The 21,543-nt window shown below is 40.7% G+C and overlaps 2 protein-coding genes across 6 annotated transcripts in view; one reads left to right on the forward strand and one right to left on the reverse strand.

Moving 5' to 3' along the window:
• LOC129499895 (uncharacterized) overlaps positions 1–21,543 on the forward strand; it is an 80,530-nt gene that overhangs the window by 14,908 nt on the left and 44,079 nt on the right. The window contains exon 3 of one of the 2 annotated variants that reach the window (XM_055309934.1): positions 8,515–9,415. The exons of the other annotated variant lie outside the window; for it this stretch is intronic. Coding sequence (XP_055165909.1) covers positions 8,515–8,650 — 136 coding nt within the window. The 3' untranslated portion in view covers positions 8,651–9,415. Of the gene's footprint in view, positions 1–8,514; positions 9,416–21,543 lie in introns of those variants that run through there. 2 annotated transcript variants of the gene reach the window in all.
• MFSD14B (major facilitator superfamily domain containing 14B) overlaps positions 4,881–21,543 on the reverse strand; it is a 76,076-nt gene continuing 59,413 nt past the window's right edge. For all 4 annotated transcript variants that reach the window (XM_055309929.1, XM_055309928.1, XM_055309930.1 and 1 more), the window contains 7 exons: positions 18,283–18,501; positions 16,451–16,564; positions 12,833–12,904; positions 10,687–10,799; positions 9,422–9,519; positions 7,252–7,394; positions 4,881–6,591 (listed from right to left, as the gene is read on the reverse strand). In XM_055309929.1, coding sequence (XP_055165904.1) covers positions 6,340–6,591; positions 7,252–7,394; positions 9,422–9,519; positions 10,687–10,799; positions 12,833–12,904; positions 16,451–16,564; positions 18,283–18,501 — 1,011 coding nt within the window. In that variant the 3' untranslated portion in view covers positions 4,881–6,339. The remainder of the gene's footprint in view (positions 6,592–7,251; positions 7,395–9,421; positions 9,520–10,686; positions 10,800–12,832; positions 12,905–16,450; positions 16,565–18,282; positions 18,502–21,543) is intronic.

A 21,543-nucleotide genomic window follows, 5' to 3' on the forward strand; every position in this document is an offset into this window, starting at 1 on the left:
TTCTAAGTCTCTGAAGAAAGTCCATGGTATTTTGATAGGGATTGCATTATACGTGTAAATTGCCCTGGGTAACATTGACATTTTCACAATATTAATTCTGCCAATCCATGAGCATGGAATATTTTTCCATCTCTTTGTGTCTTCCTCAATTTCTTTCAGAAGTGTTCTGTAGTTTTTAGGGTATATTTTGAGAACCATTTGAATGGTAAATGGTTCTCCAACCTTTTATTTTCAGGTTGTAGGTGTCCTTCTGTCTAAAATGAGTCTCTTGTAGACAGCAAATAGATGGGTCCTGCTTTTTTATCCAGTCTGAAACCCTGCGCCTTTTGATGGGGTCATTAAGCCCATTCACGTTCAGAGTTACTATTGACAGATATGAGTTTAGTGTCATCATGATATCTATTTAGTCCTTGTTTTTGTGGATTGTTCCACTGAACTTCTTCTTAAAGGGGAGTTTTAAGAGTCCCCCTTAAAATTTCTTGCAGAGCTGGTTTGGAGGTCACATATTCTTTCAGTTCCTGCCTGTCTTGGAAGCTCTTTATCTCTCCTTCCATTTTGAATGAGAGCCTTGCTGGATAAAGTATTCTTGGTTGCATGTTCTTCTCATTTAGGACCCTGAATATATCCTGCCAGCCCTTTCTGGCCTGCCAGGTCTCTGTGGAGAGGTCTGCTGTTACCCTAATATTCCTCCCCATGAAAGTCAGGGACTTCTTGTCTCTTGTTGCTTTAAGGATCTTCTCTTTATCTTTGGAATTTGCAAGCTTCACTATTAGATGTCGAGGTGTTGAACGGTTTTTATTGATTTTAGGGGGGATCTCTCTATTTCCTGGATCTGAATGCCTGTTTCCCTTCCCAGATTGGGAAAGTTTTCAGCTAGGATTTGTTCAAATACATATTCTGGCCCTCTGGCCCTTTCGGCGTCCTCGGGAACCCCAATTAAACGTAGGTTTTTCTTCCTTAGACTGTCATTTATTTGCCTTAATCTGTCTTCATGGTCCCTTAATTGATTGTCTCTTTTTTCCTCAGTTTCCCTCTTTGCCATTAACTTGTCTTCTATGTCACTCACTCGTTCTTCCACCTCGTTAACCCTCGTCGTTAGGACTTCTAGTTTGGATTGCATCTCATTCAATTGATTTTTAATTTCTGCCTGATTGGATCTAAATTCTGCAGTCATGAAGTCTCGTGAGTCCTTAATGCTTTTTTCTAGAGCCACCAGTAGCTGTAGAATAGTGCTTCTGAATTGGCTTTCTGACATTGAAGTGTAATCCAGATTTTGTAACTCTGTGGGAGAGAGGGCTGTTTCTGATTCTTTCTTTTGAGGTGAGGTTTTCCTTCTAGTCATTTTGCTCAGTGCAGAGTGGCCAAAAACAAGTTGTATTGGAACACGGGGGAGTATCACTGGTCCGTCCAGCTGGTCTTCTGGGGAGGGGCCTGCTGTGCTGATTTTCAGATGTTAGCACTTGGGGGAGCTGCTCTGCCCCTGCCTGCTGCAGGGCTCAGCGGGGGTTGTTTACCCCGTGGGGCCCCAGGAGGAACAACCGCAGTTGCTATGGCAACTCTGGAAGCCTGGATTCAGCCTCCGCAGGAACTACGGGGCTCGGGGCTCTCGGCTCTCGGTTCTCCGTCCGCTGGGCCTGGAGGCTCCGGGGCGGGGCCGCTGATCTGCTCAGCTCGGGGCAGGAGCGTCCTTGCTGTCCTGGGCCCTCCCGGCCTCTGCCTGTCCCGGGGGAGGCCGGATCCTGGGCTGTGTCCCGGCGCCCTGTGCTCCGGGGCCTGCGCTGTTGGATTCGCGCTCCCGCCCTGCAGCTCCCTCCCTGGAGCCGCTCCATTTCAGGATGGTTTGAAGGTTATCTAGGTAATTTGGTGGGGACAGGCGATTTGGGGACCCTGCTCTTCTGCCATCTTGCCCCTCCCCCCTATTTATTTATTCAGAGAGAGAGAGAGGCAGAGACACAGGGAGAGGGGGAAGCAGGCTCCATGCAGGGAGCCCGATGTGGGACTTGATCCCGAGTCTCCAGGATCACACCCAAGGCTGCAGGCGGCGCCAAACTGCTGCGCCACCAGGGCTGCCCGCACAACAATCTTTAAAGAGCAAAGTTGGAGGACTCATACTTTATGATTTCAGAACTTTTCTTTTTTTTTTAATCTTTATTTATTCATGAGAGAGAGAGGCAGAGGGAGAAGCAGGCTCCATGCAGGGAGCCCGACGCAGGACTCGATTCCAGGTCTCCAGAATCAGGCTCTGAGCTGAAGGTGGCGCTAAACCGCTGAGCCACTCGGGCTGCCCTGATTTCAGAACTTTCTGTTTAACAATAGTAGCTATCAAAATCCTGTGGTATTGGCATAAGGACAGACCAGTGGGGTAGAATTGAAAGTCCAGAAACAGACCACACACGTCATTGTTCATCAGATTTTTGACAGTGGTGCCAACAACTTTCAGGGGCAAAGAATCTCTTTCAACAAGTGATGTTGACCTTACTGAATATTCATGTACCTCTGAACTGTTCTGATTCATTCAGAATATTGAAATCTGCCTCAGATCACATATAAAAAGTGATTAAAGATGGGTCAAAGACAAATATTAAAGGTCAAAGTATAAAATCCTTAGAATATATGGTGGGCAGATTTTCATGACTTTGTATTTGGTAATGGATTCTTATATACCAAAAATATAAGCAACATTTTTAAATTCTGATGAAACTTTTTTTAAAAAAGATTTTATTTTAGAGAGAAAGAGACAGTGGGGGGGGGGAGAATCTGAAGCATGTAACCCAACATGGGGATCGATCTCACAACCCTGAGATGCCCTGAGCCAACACCAAGAGTCCAGTGCTCAACTGAGCCACCCACGAGCCCCAAATTAAAGCTTTTCAAAGGACATGATCAAGAAAGGGAGAAGACAACTCACAGAACAGTAGAAAACATTCATTCACCAATCATATTGATAAGAGTTTGATGTCCAGAATACGTAAAAAACTCTTACCACATCCCAATTCACAAATGGGCAATGGATTTCTTCTCCAAAGAAAATACACATCTAATTAACAACATATGAAAAGATGTTCAACATAACTGGCATCAGGGAAATGCAGATCAAAACCACAGGAAGATACCACTTTAAACCAGCTTGAATATTTATAAAACAATGACAAAACAAGTGCTGGCAAGGATATGGAGAAATTGAAGCCTCCTCCTACATTACTGATGGGAATGTAAAATGAGCAGCTGCTGTGAAAACACTTGGACAGTTCTGGAAATAGTTAAACAGAGTTACTACGTAAATCGTATCAATTCCAATCCCAGGTATATATCTAAGAGGAATTAAAAACGTGTTCACATAAAATTTGGACAAGATTGTTAATAGCAGGATTATTCATATTAGCCAAAAAATGGAAAGAAGCCAAGTGTGCCTTTACATTTGGTAAGTGAACAAAAGAAATGCACATATATACATACATACGATGGAGTACCATTCATCTTGAAAAAGGAGTAAAATTTGACACATACTTCAACATGGATGAACACTGGAAACACACTATGTGAAAGAAGCTGGACACAAGAGGTCATATATTGTAGGATTCCATTTATAGGAAATGTCCCAAATAGGCAAATCCATAGAGACAGAAGATGTATTACTGGTTGCCAGCTGATGGGGTAAGGAGAATTGGTAATGACTGCTAATGGATATGGGGTTTCTCTTTTGGGATGATGGAAATGTTCTGGAGATAGCCTTAACAGCTGTAAATCTTGTAAGTTAAAAACCACTGAATTGTAAATGGTTAAAATGATATATTTTATCCCAGTTTTGATATGTAGCAGTTAAGGATGTCATGAGAGCATTTTTTAAAAAACTTTGGCAAAATATACATAATGTAAAGTTGACCATTCTTAGCGGCATTGAGTACATTCATACTTTTATGCAGCCATTCTCACTCACCACATCCTTCTCTAGAACTCTTCTCATCTTGCAAAACTGAAACATTACCCATTAAACAGTAATTCCCCCCCTTTACCTTTCCCCTACTTCTGGCAGTTAGTATTTTACTTTCCATCTGTCCGAATTTGACTAGATATTTCATATAAATGGAAGCACACTTATATGTCCTTTTGTAATTGGCTTACTTTACTTAGCGTGTCTTGAGTGTTCATTCATGTTGTGGCGAGTCAGAATTTTCCTTCCTTAGGCCGAGTGTCTCATTGTATATAAATGCCACACTTCCTTTATCCACTCATCCAACAGCAGACGTTCAGGTTGCTTCCACCTTTTGGCTATTGTGAATAAATGGGTGTACAAATTTTATTTTAAATGAAAAAGTTATGATTTATTTTTGAAGGGAGTCTGTTACAAATTAGTATTTTTAAAAATATACGTCTTTTTTTTTTTTTTTTGCATTAGCTTAAAGATTAAGAATTTAAAAGAGAACCCAAAGATCAATGGTACTGTTTGCTTTAAAGAAACACAAAAGGGAGGGATCCCTGGGTGGCGCAGCAGTTTAGCGCCTGCCTTTGGCCCAGGGCGCGATCCTGGAGACTTGGGATCGAATCCCATGTCGGGCTCCCGGTGCATGGAGCCTGCTTCTCCCTCTGCCTATGTCTCTGCCTGTCTCTTTCTCTCATTCTGTGTGACTATCATAAATAAATAAAAATTAAAAAAAAATTTATTAAAAAAAAAAGAAACACAAAAGGGATCCCTGGGTGGCGCAGCGGTTTGGCGCCTGCCTTTGGCCCAGGGCGCGATCCTGGAGACCCGGGATCGAATCCCGCATCGGGCTCCCGGTGCATGGAGCCTGCTTCTCCCTCTGCCTGTCTCTGCCTCTCTCTCTCTGTATCATAAATAAAAAAAAAAAAAAATAAAAAAATAAAGAAACACAAAAGACATAGAAGTATCCATTGCAAATTTATTATGCATTAGGAAGCTTAACTTAAAAACCAACAGCATAGTAAAAAGATATGTTATCTTTGTTCATAGCAGAACAGGTTTCAAAATATATTTTCTTTTAAATGTATTCAGTCAGTACACAATCCTTTTATAAAAGTTGTATATATATTTTTCTTTCAACACCTTCATTATAACATTTATAAATACAAGATTTACACAGCACCCCATCAAAAAAAATTAAAACTCCTTACAAATATCTACATATATTTCATACCTATAAAACTTCCAGAGGAGTGCTCTGTTAAAGGTGGGTGGGCCCTAATTAATGGTCCATACTGGTGCAGCAAAATACATATAAATCTGTAAAGTTTTCTGTCCATAAAACATCTCGAAAAATTAGCAAGACACTTATTGTGAAACTGAGCTTCCTAAACCACCGTATTTTAGAAAAGAATCTGATGTGCATATTCCCATGAAATTCAAAAGTCAGATAAACAGAAAGACTGATTGAAAACAGATGCATACAACAAAGCAGTTAAGGCAGGAGTGAGATGAACAGGAAGAACTGAGGAGACAGAAGATGCAGCCAGAACAGATGCTAATAGTGTGTTCTATGAATCTTAACTTGGATATAAACTTTATTGGTTTCAGTCACTAATGCTTACCCCCACTTAGGAATATTTATATTACTGAAAACTTTCTTAGAAACTCCCTTCAAGTTCTGTGTTACTACCAGATTAGTTGTGTGTTCTTCCGTAAAATCACCTTGGATCTGACCAAAACAGGTCCAGTGATCTGAGTTGCTCATTCTTCAGAATTTAAATTTTTAAGAAAATTTCCCTTTATCTAATAAAGGTGATCACTGATCAATATTCATGTCCAGAGGTGTATATGCTGAATTTCATTCTAGCCAAGAATAGGAAATAGAAGGAAAGGAGAGTAAGACTCGGGTTTTGTTGACAAGAGATCCCTGATACTGAGTGACTCTTGGAACGGCCACTCATAAACACCCATGGGCTCAACGGGCACAGAGGAGAGAAACAGGAAGGAAGAAAATAAGCAGGGATTTTTTTACCTCAAATCTTGCCAGAGATGGCAGTCCACTTCCACCCTGCACCTTCTGCTAAAAAGGAGATGGAAAAACTGCTATCACCTTCTTACAGAGTTACTCAAGGAAAGCCATCCTACCAGAGATAAGGAATCTTTATATTTGAGTTTCAAAGTTTGGACTCCAGGTGACTTTGAGAGTTGAAACGTTTGCAGGAAAGTACTTCAAATCTTGTTCTAATGTACAACAGCAACAAAAAGGAAGAGGTGGAGGGATGGAGAGGGTCACTTCTCAAACCTGGCCCTGTAGGATGCCACTAGAATCTCCCCTCCAGCACCATGAAGTCTCCTTGTGGTGTGGCTCCCCACGGCTCTGAGAGAAGGTGTGTGCAGAACCCCCCTTTCTGCCAAGTTTACAGCTCAGTGCACTGATTCCCAGACTCCTCGAAGGAAGAGAGCTCCCAGATGCTGTTGTCTTGCAGTAGTGGCTCAATGTCCTCATCACTGCCCCGCTCTGGGGTATTGATCAGGCTGCCGCTGATGCTGTTGCTATGTTTTTGAATTCCACTGCCTTTACGGTATTCAGGGATGAATAAGGCAACCAGGAAAGACATAAGAACTATACATGCCCCAAATAAAAATGGTGGGCCTGGGATGACAGCTCCCTGAGGCACACAGGAAAAAAATGGAGACAAAGGATTTGGTTAGTATCCTTTTGGATTAGTAATACAAATTTAGCCCTGGACTCCCCCAAACCATCAAAAAGTAAAAAATTCTCTCATAAGCAAATGTTTCATTAAGTACCAAGGCAAATTCTAAGAGCCTGTCTTCGGAACAGGAGAGAGGGCAACTAGGCATTGTTCTTTGCACCACTTCTCAACAGCTCAAGTGGTAAGTTGTGGACTTCCTGCCCCATCCTATGACCTCACATCATACACTCTGTTGATGAGCATTAAGAACACTTTTATACAGAAATTTACATTGAAGAAATATCAAATAGTAGAAAAAGCACTCGAGCTAAATTTCTAGCAGGGATTTAGGTCATTTCAGATTTTATTTGACCTCGCTGGGCTTCACCAGAAGACAACATTCTGATTAGAGTACGTGTGTAGGTAAAAATGGAGTCTGAACAAAAGTAGGACAAAGCTTTTGCAGAAGATATTACATCATTGAAGTGATCCTTCCCCAATCCCAGGAAGCACTGAACATATAGCACTTACTATCAAATACAATAGAAACTTAAAAACATTTTCCGAATTTAAGTTCTGATTTTGCTATAATCAGACATAATGGTTGTTATAAAACTAGACTTATCACCAAATTACCTGCAGGGCAGCATTGTCAGAATTCAGTTCTGGTTCTAACTCTGTCAGTTCAACATGGAACATGTAGAATATGAAGCCATACAGTGCTGGCCCCAGGCCATTACACAGTCCTCTTATTCCAGTTATGATCCCCTGGGCAACTCCTACATCAGAACAAAGAGACGGGAGGCAGTCTTTTCAGAAAAGCATCTCAAGATTAGGGATTTCGCGGTATTTTCTTACCAACTGTGATATATTGCTTCAGCTGGACTAAGTAGTCTGTGCTAAGGGAAGGAGATTAGGGACTTGCCCGTCATAGTTTCATTCAGTGCATAAATGTATTACTGGTTTTACTGTGTCCTTTTAATATTGCCCTAAGATCTATAAGAAGATGAAGTGATGTTTGCAAAATCTCTTTTGGGGCTAAATTCCCCCCATAACAGCTAGATTCTTCCCATAAATGGAGAATAAAAAATGAAAAAACTTAAATGTTCTCCATTTATAGGCAATTTCCACTTTTTTATGGAATTAGTTTTCCTCCTTTCCTTATCTAATGGTGCTTTTATTTTATTTTTTTAATTATTTATTTATTTATTATAGTCACAGAGAGAGAGAGAGAGAGAGAGAGGCAGACATAGGCAGAGGGAGAAGCAGGCTTCATGCACCGGGAGCCCGATGCGGGATTCGATCCCGGGTCTCCAGGATCGCGCCCTGGGCCAAAGGCAGGCGCCAAACCGCTGCGCCACCCAGGGATCCCTAATGGTGCTTTTAAAGTAAGTATCTGCCCTTTGTCTCCTGGAGCCCTGTGTGGGAGTCCACAGCAGTCCCAACATTGTGTACTCCTAGCAATCTCCACAGACTCTGCTCCTCATGGTGACCTTCACTGAAAAATCCCAGAAGTGCCACTTCTAGGTATCTCTGGTTCTAATGTGGCAGATAAAATATTAGCTTGAACCATATGAAAAGGATGTTTCCATAAGTCAGAACTGTTCAGATACAATTCAGCTTAATGTGTTCCAGTAATGTTGTATGCTAACATTTAGAGACATCGGTATTAAAACAGGCATAATAAGGGACACCTGAGTGACTCAGTGGTTGAGCTTCTGCTTTCAGCTCAGGGTGTGATCCTGGGATCCCAGGATTGAGTCCCGCATTGGGCTCCCTGCATGGAGCCTGCTTCTCCCTCTGTGTCTCTGCCTGCCTCTTTCTCTCTTGAATAAATAAACAAAATTTTTCAAAAAATAAATAAAACAGCTAATAACCACTGGAAAAAAAATTAAACAGGCATAAGAGCCAAAGAGAATTCATGTCACGAAAGACCAGATGGTGCCTGTCAGACGTCAAGAAGACAGTGCCCACCCTCCACAGCTGGCTGACTTCTTCAGACACAACACCTCCCCAAGGACACAAAGCCAAGTGAGTTCCCACAGTCAGGGTGACACACAGGACCTGTGGCCCTTTAGGTAACGCTTTAAAAATGGATACGAATAAGACATCTAATTTCTGATGTTGGAAAAGCAGGTACAACATAATCTTTTCTAATCTAGTTTCTTATTAAAGCTTCTTAAAGGGTTCTAATGCATTTAAAAGATTTTCCTTCTAAACTTCACTACTTCCTGACTACAGTTAGGTGAGTTATTAACAGATGGAGAAGGAAAGGATTAATTCTGGCAGTGGTTCCCACTTGACAGAGGTTCGAGAAGGATGAGGAGTCTAGATGGTACCATGGTCACCTACATTTTCATTGTGTTTCTCACTGGGCATGTAACAACTACGCATATGTATTTATCCTCAAAAATTCATTTTCTAAATTAAGCTAATGGACTTTGACAGATTCCAAATTGACAAAATCTCAGTGATTAAATAAAGACCTCATTACTAACTAGTCTATTGTTATTTGACATACCTGTTAAAATGATTAGTTAATTCTGGTGTTAACACAAAAGAGGACTCAAAACTAAAAAGAGAAAATAGGTAGTTTTTTTTTTTTTTTATAGTTCTATTTCTAATCCTCAGTATTCTGAATTGCTTATTAGTCCAGATTTAAAGAAGATCAAAGCAGGAAGGAAAATAGGTATAATTGCTGAGAAAGGACCAGTTGGCTGCCACCTGCTCCGGGACATGGAGAGAGGCTCAGAGCCTCTCTACTTCAGGTATATTTTTGCAAAAGGAAAAAACAAGAGGACCTCACCTTGCTGATCTGACTCTGCATTCCGAGAGACAAGCGCACTGACTGCTGGAAATGTGATGCTGGACATGGCGGCCACGGTCCCCGCTGCCCACATCATCCTGTAATGACAAGACCAGCAGCAGTCAGGTGGCAAGCCAGCCCTAAGGAGTTTGCTGTTCAGAGCACAATCTCGCAAAACCACAAAAAGCTTTGTTTTTTTCTAGTTAGGTTGTATTTATTTTTCCCTCTTTAAGAATTGATTTTTTTTTTAAACCTGGAAGGTCCTGCATCATTCTGCTAATACTGATCCTTCACAGGTGGGAAGGTTTTATTTCATGTTACCTCTTCAAAATCTGTTCTTCAGCCTTGTTTGCCCATTATTATCTTTAGATATAAGCTCAATAAAGTTCAGAAGGATTTGTTTCTATAAACACATCTTCCTCACTGATTTTTACTTTTCTCTGTACCTTCACACTGACCCGAGCTGCTCCGTTGCCACCCCTCAAGAAAGTGTCCTGTGTCAACCAGCACAAACAGAGAAATGCAGGGTCACTACGAAAGGAACGTGTCAGTATGAAGTACGAGCGTAAGCAAAGTGAAGCCCTAATGGGAATGAAAACTTGTTTGGCCAGACTTCCTTGGGGAAGGCTAATGTGCACATCCTTACTGAAAAGAAAATCTTTTAAATGCAGCATGAGTCTGACCGAATTAGCTACTGAACCAAAGTTCACAGGACTGAAATCTAAAAGAACAAGAATCAACCATTGACCAGATTTCCTAGCTCCTCTAAGTTATGTCATCAGCTTATATGTGTAAAGTGAGGATCAACTGTAGTATGTAAAACAGAGATAGAAACTGTTACTTGGTAAGCAGGCACACGTATTTCTTCTTACTCTGCAGGGGTTATGTTGAACATCCTTCCTGTTTGTGGGAATCTCATATGCTTCCAGTAATAACTGCCTTAGGGCACACATGGTTTTGGAGACTTAGATCTTAGTGATCTAAGTCAGATGCTTTATGTTACAGAGCTTCATCACTATCAGAGTCACTCCACTAATTATGGCAGTGAACCCCATTTACTGAGGCAGAGGCAGTCTTAACAAATACTCTTAGATTACCTACTTTCATTCTTCCCCGAATTAAGTCCAAACACCCTTTTTGAAATGTTGAATGTACCAAGCTAACAAAATAACCCTTGTTTATTAATAACACTCAACCAACTTGAGTTCCTCTAAAAGATGCTTCTTCTGTCTGTTCGTATATGAGAATCCAAAGAAGAGGCTTACCAGGCCTGAGATCCAAAACCATACCAGGCTAACTGAAATATTTGGAAGCCCAAGCCAAGGAGGACAGTATTCTTATTCCCTAATGATCTCATCAAGATGGTAAGAAAGACTGTCTGTAAAAACAAAAGAGAATCTTGAGAAATCATGCAAGTGCACAGATGTGATACAAGCGTGATAAGGGGAGCGTGTTTATGATGACCAGAACCTCTACCAGCACATGGCCTGGCCAAAGAGCAGGGAGGCCACGTGGTACTGATGGCGCTCTCAATCAGGTCCAAGGCTAACCTGGGGCTCAGGGCCTATAACCCCCTCCCCAAAGCCTGTTTATCTCATGCTTTGCTAGCACTTTCTAAAAGGAAGCTGTTCACCAATTATGATTGAGGAGGACATGACTCAGACTCTTTGGAGAAATGCTGATCACCTAACCACCAGTGAAGCACAAACATTTAGAGAATATGTGGAATTCTGCTGGAGGTTAACAGTATCAGCAAGTTGGACTAATATAAATTTGACTTTAACAAATACACACTCTGCTAAAAATGGCTAGCTCAGATAGTCTTAAAGACACAGGATGAGAGAGGAATCTGGGCTAATCAACTAATCACAGTTGCTATAAAACAAACCAAAATCTTGAGCAACTTGAAAAGTTCAATATAATTTGCATTCACTGATATGGTTTGGTAAAAAAAAAATAAAAGGCTTTTGTCTTCATATAGTCCTTTGAGCCTTGTCAGTTCCGAAGTTGGGGCCAAAGAGTTTCATAGCCTTCTAGTTTGTCCCTGAAGAGCATTCTGCTATAAAGCAGCATGAAGCCAATTCAAGGAAATGGCCCCTAGGAAGTTCCATGTGATACTGTGAACACACCCATGCCTATCAGCCAGTTGATTTAAAGGTCATATGCCCTGCCTTTTGTGGTCTTATTATAGGCGGGGAAAAGTTGATTAATGTTCTTTACTCATTTCATAGATGCACTCATTTACCACAGTTCTTCAGTCCTGGGGATAACAGGGTTTGAAACAGTTACTGATTTTCTTTTTTTTTTTTTTCTTTTTTTTTTTTTTATTTTTTTTAATTTTTTTTTTTAATTTATTTATGATAGTCACACAGAGAGAGAGAGAGAGAGAGAGAGAGAGAGAGGCAGAGACACAGGCAGAGGGAGAAGCAGGCTCCATGCACCGGGAGCCCGACGTGGGATTCGATCCCGGGTCTCCAGGATCGCGCCCTGGGCCAAAGGCAGGCGCCAAACCGCTGCGCCACCCAGGGATCCCTAGTTACTGATTTTCATTTCTGTTTTTCGCTGCTACTAATTTTTCCTCATTAATCAGGAGAATGTTTCTATATTTTAAGTTATTCTGCAGTATCTGGAGTTCGATTGTTGGTGGTTATAAAAGCAAATTGTTATTTGAATTGACCCAGTAAACAGGCATGCTAAAAAGTACTAGAAAGTTGTATTAAATTCCTCCTAAATTACAACCTCAACATTCTATTAAAAAATGGTGGTTTTGGGGTGCCTGGGTGGCTTAGTTGGTTGAGCATCCAACTCTTGATTTCAGCTCAGGTCATGATCCCAGGGTCCTGAGATGGAGCCCTGTGTTGTTATACTCTGCACTCAAGTGTGTGGAGTCTGCTCAAGATTCTTTCTCTGCCTCTGCCCCTCCTCCCCTCCCCCAAAACATGGTTCTGTAGACTGTATCCATGCCTGTTTACTAGGTTTGTTTTGTACCAGATATGAGATGGCAGGAGGAGAAGAGGGGGGCAAATACTGACAGGGGTGCTGGGGATCCCCATGAGCATTTCTTTCTTTCCTTTTCTTTCTTTCTTTCTTTCTTTCTTTCTTTCTTTCTTTCTTTCTTTCTTTCTTTCTTTCTTTCTTTCTTTCTTTCATGATAGTCACAGAGAGAGAGAGAGAGAGAGAGAGAGAGAGAGGCAGAGACACAGGCAGAGGGAGAAGCAGGCTCCATGCACCGGGAGCCCGACGTGGGATTCGATCCCGGGTCTCCAGGATCGCGCCCCAGGCCAAAGGCAGGCGCTAAACCGCTGCACCACCCAGGGTTCCCCATGAGCATTTATTTCTTTGCAGTTTCCTGCACATCTAGTTTTTTCCAAATAAAAATGTTAAAGAAAAAATGGGTAAAATGACACTCACCTGAGCTACAATAGACAGAATGCCTACCATAGCTATGAATGCTGCAATCTTAACAGATCCAAAACCTATGACCTGTGGAAATGGAAAAAAAAAACTTTTGTAATATAATTGATACTATAAAAATCCAACCCTCCAAGAGACAAATATAACATCAAACACTAGAGAGAACATGAAAATGATCTGACTTTTGGTGCCACCAGTAAGAATCTGTTCAGTAGCCAAGTCAGGCTCTCAATCTTGGCTGTACATTAAAATCATGTGGGCAACAGAGAAGGGGAGGGGGTGAGTAATGAAATGCTGTAACCCGCTTAGACCAATTAAATCAGACTGCGCCCAGGCCCCGGCATGTTTTAAAAAGCTTCCATGGTGATTCTAGAAGCAACAAAGTGAGCTGAGAATGATTTTGAAGCCTCTTAACCTTAACAGAAACTCTGAAAAGCCTAAAGCTTTTTTAGGTTTTAAATATCAAGTTTTTAAAAAGTTAAATAAAATCCTATAAAAATCAGAAAAAAGATTTACAAATTATTGTATACATTCTATTCATTTATTAAATGATTGTCTTGCTTCATGTCACACAACTAGCTAACAAGAAATAGAATCTGATGTTCCCAAGTCAGTGCTGCTGACAATGGCCTATTACCACCAATGCAACTAAAAAAGTTAGAACCTGAAAAGTGGAAGTGCCCTTATTGAGGGATTATTTCTGAGCCTGTATTTGTAAATATAAATCTAAACATATACATATTTAAAGCAGCTTTATCAAGACAGAGCTTAAATATCCTTCAATTCATCCACTAGATGTATACAGTTCAGTTGTTTTAGAATATTCAATTGTAGAAGATGTCATTACTCCTCAAAGAAACATGGTATCCTGTTGGGAATCCTATTCTCCCAGCCAGTGATACACTTCTTGTCTCTGGATTTGTTTATTCTGAGCATTTCATATAAATGGAATCAAACGATATATGATCCCAGTTTCTTTCATTTAAACAATTATTTTTTTAAAAGATTTTATTTATTTATTCATGAGAGAGAGGCAGAGACACAGGCAGAGGGAGAAGCAGGCTCCAAACTACTGACCACCTGGGCTGCCCCCAGTTTCTTTCATTTAGCATATTTTCACAGTTCATACATGCTGCAGCATGTACCAGTACTTCCCTGCTTTTTTATTGCCAAACAAGAATACCCCATCATACAGATTTGCCACATTTGTCAATCCATTTCATCAGCTGATTGACATTTGAGTCATGTTTCTACTTTTTGGCTATTACAAATATTTGCGTATGGGCAGCTCCAGTGGCTCAGCGGTTTAGCGCCACCTTCAGCCCAGGGCCTGATCCTGGAGACCCGGGATGGAGTCCCACGTCGGGCTCCCTGTATGGAGCCTGCTTCTCCTTCTGCGTATGTCTGTCTCTCTCTGTGTCTCTCATGAATAAAAAAATAAAATCTTAAAAAAAAAAGTTTCGCAGCCCTGGTGGCGCAGTGGTTTAGTGCCACCTGCAGCCTGGGGTGTGATCCTGGAGAGCCCGGATGGAGTCCCACATCAGGCTTCCTGCATGGAGCCTGCTTGTGTCTCTGCCTCTCTCTCTGAGTAAATAAATGAATCTTTAAAAAAAAAAAAAATTTCTTTGAAGACGTATCTATTCATTTCTTGTGGCTAGATACGTAGGAGTAGATTTGCTGGAAACCCTATGCTAAACACCTTGAAAACTGCCAGATTCTCTTCTGCCCCATTTTACACTTCCACCAGTCGTGTGAGAGTTCATTTCTCCATACCTTTGTCTGATTACAGTCATCTTAGTAGGTGTGGAGTGGTATCTTGTTTTGATTTGCATTTCCTTGATGGCTAACATTAAGCATCTTTTCCTGTGTTTATTAGCCATTTGTTACCTTCCTTGGACAAGTATCTGTTCATTCTTTTTTAGAATTTTTTCAGTTGGGTTGTCTTTTTATTCATTATAAAAGTTCCTTATCAGATATGATTTACAAAAACCAAATGCATTTTTTTTAAAGATTTATTTATTTATTCATTCAGAGAGAGCAAAGAGAGAGGCAGAGACACAGGCAGAGGGAGAAGCAGGCTCCATGCAGGAAGCCCGATGTGGAACTCAATCCTAGGTCTCCAGGATCACACTCCAGGCTGCAGGCGGCGCTAAACCGCTGCGCCACCAGGGCTGCCCACCAAATGCAATTTTAACTCAAATGTGTGTGAACTGCTCTTAAAAGCAAGCACAACCACAAAATAACAGAAAATGATTATGATTTATTAAGTGCTGGTGGTAGTCACATAAGCAATATGTAAGGAAAAAAGGTAGAAAAAGAAAATATCCATAGTTGTTTATTCTGAAGGAATGCGGTTTTCACTACCTAAAGCTTTCCCATTTTTCCTACATTGAATGCACAATTAATTTAATTATAAATGCACATATAATTATCTACATTAAACATGCTATCTCATCAGTCTTCCCACTAAATCTCCAGCATGTGCCCACCCAAAATGAGCAAAACCAAAATAGAACTGGTTGGAAAACAGTTTTATTTATTTTTTTTTAATTTTATTTTATTTTATTTATTTTTTGATAGTCACAGAGAGAGAGAGGCAGAGACACAGGCAGAGGGAGAAGCAGGCTCCATGCACCGGGAGCCCGATGTGGGATTCGATCCCAAGTCTCCAGCATCGCACCCTGGGCCAAAGGCAGGCGCCAAACCGCTGCGGCACCCAGGGATCCCAACAGTTTTATTTCTAAGCCACCATATTAGTCTCACACTTTCCAGAAAAATGAGAGAATGGTGAATTTAACAAGTTTCAATTAAAAATATCTCCAAAAATAGAGGAATTTATCTTAGGAGGAGGCCTACTCTGTCACATGGAGGAATCCCCTAGAAGGACTTCTAGGGAAATCTGTAAAAGACCAGTGCAGGATTGTTATGGAAGGCAACTCCTGTCTCCTCAGTCCCAGAGAACTGAAACAAAATATGGAAAGGGAGCTAGTTTTTTTTAAAAAAGATTTTATTTATTTATTCATGAGAGACACAGAGGGAGAAGCAGGCTTCATGCAGGGAGCCTGACATGGGACTCGATCCCAGGTCTCTAGGATCAGGCCCTGCGCTGAAGGCGGCACTAAACTGCTGAGCCACCTGGGCTTCCCAAGGAGCTAGTTTTTAACTTGCTTTAAGTCAACTGCCTTTTGTGGGGACAGGGTAAAGTATAAACTTATAAAAAGAAAAAGGTCAAGGAGAGATTATTTTGATTATTGCTTGTGAGTCCCCTTAAAGTCTACAGCAGCATTGAGTTATAGCCTACTGAAGATGTCCCAGGTCAAGGCAAATTAAAAAAATTTGACTTCCCCCTGAAATCTAATGAAGATTTAAAAGATTAAGTTCTATTTTTGCTAATTCCCAAGGAAATTTCTCCCAGGGTAAACATTTTATAATACTTTAAAATACTATATTAAAGGGCCCCCAGCGGCTAATTATAGGTGAGTGCCTACACTTATAATAACTAGAAGCAAGCTCACACATTTTTTTCTCTATACTGTTTTCCCCAAAATACCTTTAGATAGATCCTAACCTTTGATTTTCTTCATGTTCTAAACTTACTAGGCACACATTACCCACCTGTCTGAGATAGAGAAAAAAACTTGAATATTGTCCAGCTTCAGGAAGGTATGAAAGAAACACGGTGATACAAATTAGTAAGACGGTAGAATCTTTTCCAACTTTCTTCAGTGACTGGCAATAAGCAGAAAGAAAAACACATAAAAAGCAGAGACAATAAAGCCACTGATATTCCACAATACTGGCTTCCTTGTTTTGTTCTATTAGGATGAATTATAAAAGTTGAATGTATTACAAAAGCAGGTGAACATTAACTCTATGGTTACAAGTCTTCTAATTTCAGCGTTACATGTTTTGAAGTATTACAGCTGAAAAACAAAATTAAAAAAAAAAACACAAATATTTGCTCATCTTTGTTAACCATACTGGTTCACATCCTATGAACAGACCTGAAAAACCACTGCTCCAGTACCTTTTCTTTCTCCTTCATTCATAATATAACCCTTTTAAATCCTTTAACAGTTCAGGGTATTTATTATAAATAAATTTACTATATTCTTTAAAATATTAATATTCAGTTTGCCTGTAAAACTGGTAGACAAATAAGTATGCACCAGCCATGGGGTCAGTGACAAGAACTAACCAGTAACAACTTCTGAATGTCACAACTTTGTCCAAAAGTTCTTTTTCCATTCCTTTTTACATAGAATTGCTGACCAAAAGGTGTGTTATTATCTAAGGACTGGAGAGTGCTTCACTGCAATTCTAGGGTCACCATAATTGTAACCTTTGTGTGATTAACAGCAAAAGCAGCTAATGTGGAGATTTACTGAACACCAGACATGAGTTAATTTACATATATTCACAGAATCCCCACAATAGCCCTGAAAGAGTATACGGCAGTAGTCCCACTTCACAGAGGAGTTTCTGGGTGTATCTTGATCACTACGTGACAAGAAAGTGGGAGGCCTGACTGGCGCCCAGGTCCATAGCTGGTTTCCTTCTCAATGTCTGGCATAATGGCACAAACCATTAGCAGGGTCCCTAGGTCATGACCTGAGGGGCCTTTTTAGATAAGATTCTGATCAGTTCTTTTTCTTTTACACATTTTTCATAAAAAGTAAACTTGGGTGATTAAAGCAGCAATCAAATCTCTGGTTATTTTTTTCTGCACCTATTTTCTTCAAGAACAATTTCAGGTCAGACAAGGTGAGAGAAGGGGAGGGATAAGATTCTTCTCCGTTTCTCTAGTTGTGGGATCCTTCCAAGAAATTTAAAATGCCAAAAATTTCAAAAAGGTATAGAAAACAAAGAATACATTCAATCTGCAAAATACAAATTCAAAGCCTCCGATCAAAGTGGATATAAACAACCTAGAAAATAATTACTTTGGTTGAACCAAATTTATTCATCTTTTCTGAATTTAAGTGAATGAAACCCACTGCTTCAATTGGCCACCTTCACTCTGTTTACAAAAAAAAGTGAAAACAACCCATGCAGTAAGAAAAAAACAATTTTCTTCCTAAACCCTCATCAGGGATTAAGCAGAGGTTTTTTTTCATTCTTTCCTTAGGCTATCACACACTTGACTTAAAAACTATAAATATAAATATATAAATATATATATATAAACTATAAATTCTAAAGCTGCCTGGGTGGCTTAGTTGGTTAAGTGTCTGACTCTTGATTTTGGCTCCAGTCAGGAGATTGAGAGCTCTGTGTTGAGCTTCACGCTGGGCATGGAGCCTAGATAAAATTCTTTTTTGTCCCTCCCCTGCTCTCTAATGAAAAAAAAAATTTTAAGGAATTCCTTGTTGCATAGATAACTTCAGTCTCTTACTTGCAATTAAATTGTTTTTCTATATCTACTGGAGAAAGAAAAGGATATTTACCGCAAAAGGGTCTGCTTGTTTCCAAGAAATCTTAGCTCCCCAGGAAAGCGGTCTCATTTTCTCTGACAGAGATTCTGGAACAGCCAGTAGGATGAAGCAGATGTCCAGAAGAGCCACCACTGTGGCCACCAGCACAACGAGGCTGTCTCCGTAACTGGCTGACAGGTATGCTCCAATGGCTGGGCTGCTGACCAGACTGGCTGCAAAGGTGGCTGAGACCTGTGGAGAAAGCCCCCACCTTGTACCATATCCACATGCAGAAAGTACTCACACCGAGTCCACCTGCTGCAGGTGCACACCTACGTTGCAGGGTCCCACAGGCTTGTACCTAGAACTATCCTTCCCTGGCTTCAAACAAAACAAAAGGTATGTGCTGCCCATACAATTTAAATATAAAAGAGAAAAGTCTTTTCGTTTTAAGGTCTTGTTCACCAACTGAACTAACTGGAGATTTCCTGAAAAGCTACAAGAGTAAAAAATAATCTTACTAGAAGTAAAAATTGAGAAAGCCTTCCCCATAAATAAAACATACAAACTTTAGGGGTATTGGGTAGTTCAGTGGTTGAGTGTCTGCCTTTGGCTCAGGTCATGATCCCAGGTTTCTGGGATGGAGTCCCACATCTGGCTCCCCACAGGAAGCCGCCTTCTTCCTCTGCCTGTGTCTCTGCCTTTCTCTGTGTGTCTCTCATGAATAAATAAAGTCTTAGTAATGAGATTATCCTGGGAGCCAATTTAATCACGTGGAATATGGAAATAACAAGTTTCAAGTATCGGAAGGGGTACAGAGCAGCCACAGTCCCCTAACTGCTCTATCTGATCAGTTATGTTCCTCTCTAATAGCTGAAGCTTAATAAATACTTGCTGGATGACTGAGCTTCTGGGATCTATGACCTTATGACCTTCTTACACAAAATGTTGCATCTTTCTTGAAACTCAGAGCAGCACTATTGTTTGGTTTGCATATTTGTCTAAATTCCTATTCACCTCACACTCAGTATAGCTCTGGTAAATAAATCTGAAGGGTGATTTTACCACAATAATCTCTAAGTGACCGGTGACTCACTTAAATAGGACTATTCCTTGCTACAGCCCTGAAAGAACTGCCTCCTTGGTGTAGTGGAAGAGTTTCATTAAGGAAGGAAGGTGTACATATTTTACACATTCTTTAACAGATCTGAAAATTCTCCCTAAAACCTCAGCTAGACTTGACTGACAATCCTGTAATTAGCTGGCAGTAAATCCTCCTTTATCTGTAAGCTACACAGCCTGCAAGCATTTCTTTCTTTTTCTACATTCTGTCTTAACATCTGACAAGTCAGGGTATACATCAAGGTTGATCCCTGGCCAACATGCTGAGTCCCATGACCAAGTCCAGGCACCTCACCTGCTAGTTGACGGCAGCACTCTTCTCACTGACTCCTCTAGACAGCCCTGTGAACAGCTGTAACCGTAACTGCCATCTTACAGATGAAGTGAGCTAGAGAGGGCAACTAAGCCATCATCACTGAGAATCTATCCTTAAAGCGCTACTGCTCAGCACAACAGATTTGTGAGTGGGTTAGTTTGTTTGTTTTGGCTGAAAGCAAAGAACAAATATTTAAATAAAATTGGAGGGAAATCAGTAGCTCGTACCTCAATGGGTATTTCCCATCATGTACAGATGGATAACTGAGGTTTCTGGCACTTTCTAAATTCTGCTGACTTATGAGCCCCCTTGAACACCCCTGCCTTCTTTGAAGGCTTCCTGTCAGCCTGTCCCTCTGTCCTCTTCCAAGTGTCCTGGAGATGACAGATGGAAGACAGTTTTAGGATGTGGTAAGAGAGACATGCACGGTGGGAGGAAGAGAAGTTTTTAAACTGATGTCTAAAGTCAACAAAGTGACGGCTGCTGGTGTGTTTTGTAGAAAAGGAGCAACTGATCTTTGTGCAATATGACTCCTTACTATGTTCCAGGAAGTAGGATTTAAAAGAAAGAGAAAAGGTCATGAAAGGAGAGAAGTAACCTGGGTTTCTGGCCTTCAGTCCTCCTCCAGCCTGTTCAACAACCCAGCCAGATTTTTTTTTTTTCACTTTTCTCACTGTAAACATTTTCAAACATAGGGAGGTTGAGAGAAGCGCACAGTGCACAATGTCAGGGAGAATACACCACCCCAACCACACCCCTTGCATGTAGATTGGAGTTGAAGGTAATTAAGACCCAGCGGACTCAGGGAAAGCTTTCTGGCCTCTTTCAAAGTGTAAATGAATTTAGATTGGGGGTCTAAGCCAGGAAAAGAGCACTGTTGCCAGAGAAAACTTTTGATATCAGAAAGGCTTATTTGCATGGCATGGCAAACAATGATTTACCAAACGTTCACACTCTCATCTTCTGTGAACAGTCTTCCTCCCCGCTGAAGCCCCAGACCCCTACCCCTTTTCCTTAGCTCAGGATGGCACATAAGCTTCCACTACCCAAATGCCGTTGAGTCTCTGAGGTCTTTGTGGAGCTTTGTACAAAATTAAATGTTTTCCTCCTGTTAGACTGTCTATGTCAATTTAATTATTATTAAGCTAGCCAAAGAACCTAGAAGGGAAGAAGGGAAAAATTTTCCCCTCCAACAATGCCCACATGTCAGCATGTTCACCCACTGGACACATGCCCACAGATTGCTCACTTGACATCTTTCCCCCCTGAACCACTCTAGTCATGATTATCTGACCTCAAGGGCTTCAGCCTGCTATCCTGTACAAGTCTTTCTTCACCTATAGAACTGCAAAGCCACAATCACACCTCAGAAAATTAGAAATGATTCTCTAATACTCAATTATCCAAAACAAGATCTCCTGTAACTATTATTATGCATCCAACAATTTGCTGAATAAATGTCCTTTGCCTACAGTACCATATCCAAATAAGTGACACACAACCAGCAATACAGGAACAGTGGATTGACATGGCTGAGGTCCAGCACCTGTCCAAATGAAAGAGGTGCACAGGGTCTTCTGTACTTAGCACCTGTTTACTGTTTACGGTTCCTAAAGAGGGAAGCTAACAAGAAACAAATCAACTTTTGAAACAATTCTGCAACTGACAACTCACAACTTCCTGCCAAATTTCCAACCCTAAAACTAGAGGATATATTACTAGTAATTTCCATCTTGCTATTTTAAACTTCATAAATCTCCTTTTTTATTTCAGCTGCTTTAGATTTTTTTATGTAAGTCAGTATTTACAATTTATTTTAAATCTTACTTTCCAGTACATTTTATTCTTTTTTTCCA

Source organism: Nyctereutes procyonoides, unplaced genomic scaffold (genome assembly GCF_905146905.1).
Source record: "Nyctereutes procyonoides isolate TBG_1078 unplaced genomic scaffold, NYPRO_anot_genome, whole genome shotgun sequence".
Taxonomy (NCBI): Eukaryota; Metazoa; Chordata; class Mammalia; order Carnivora; family Canidae; genus Nyctereutes; species Nyctereutes procyonoides.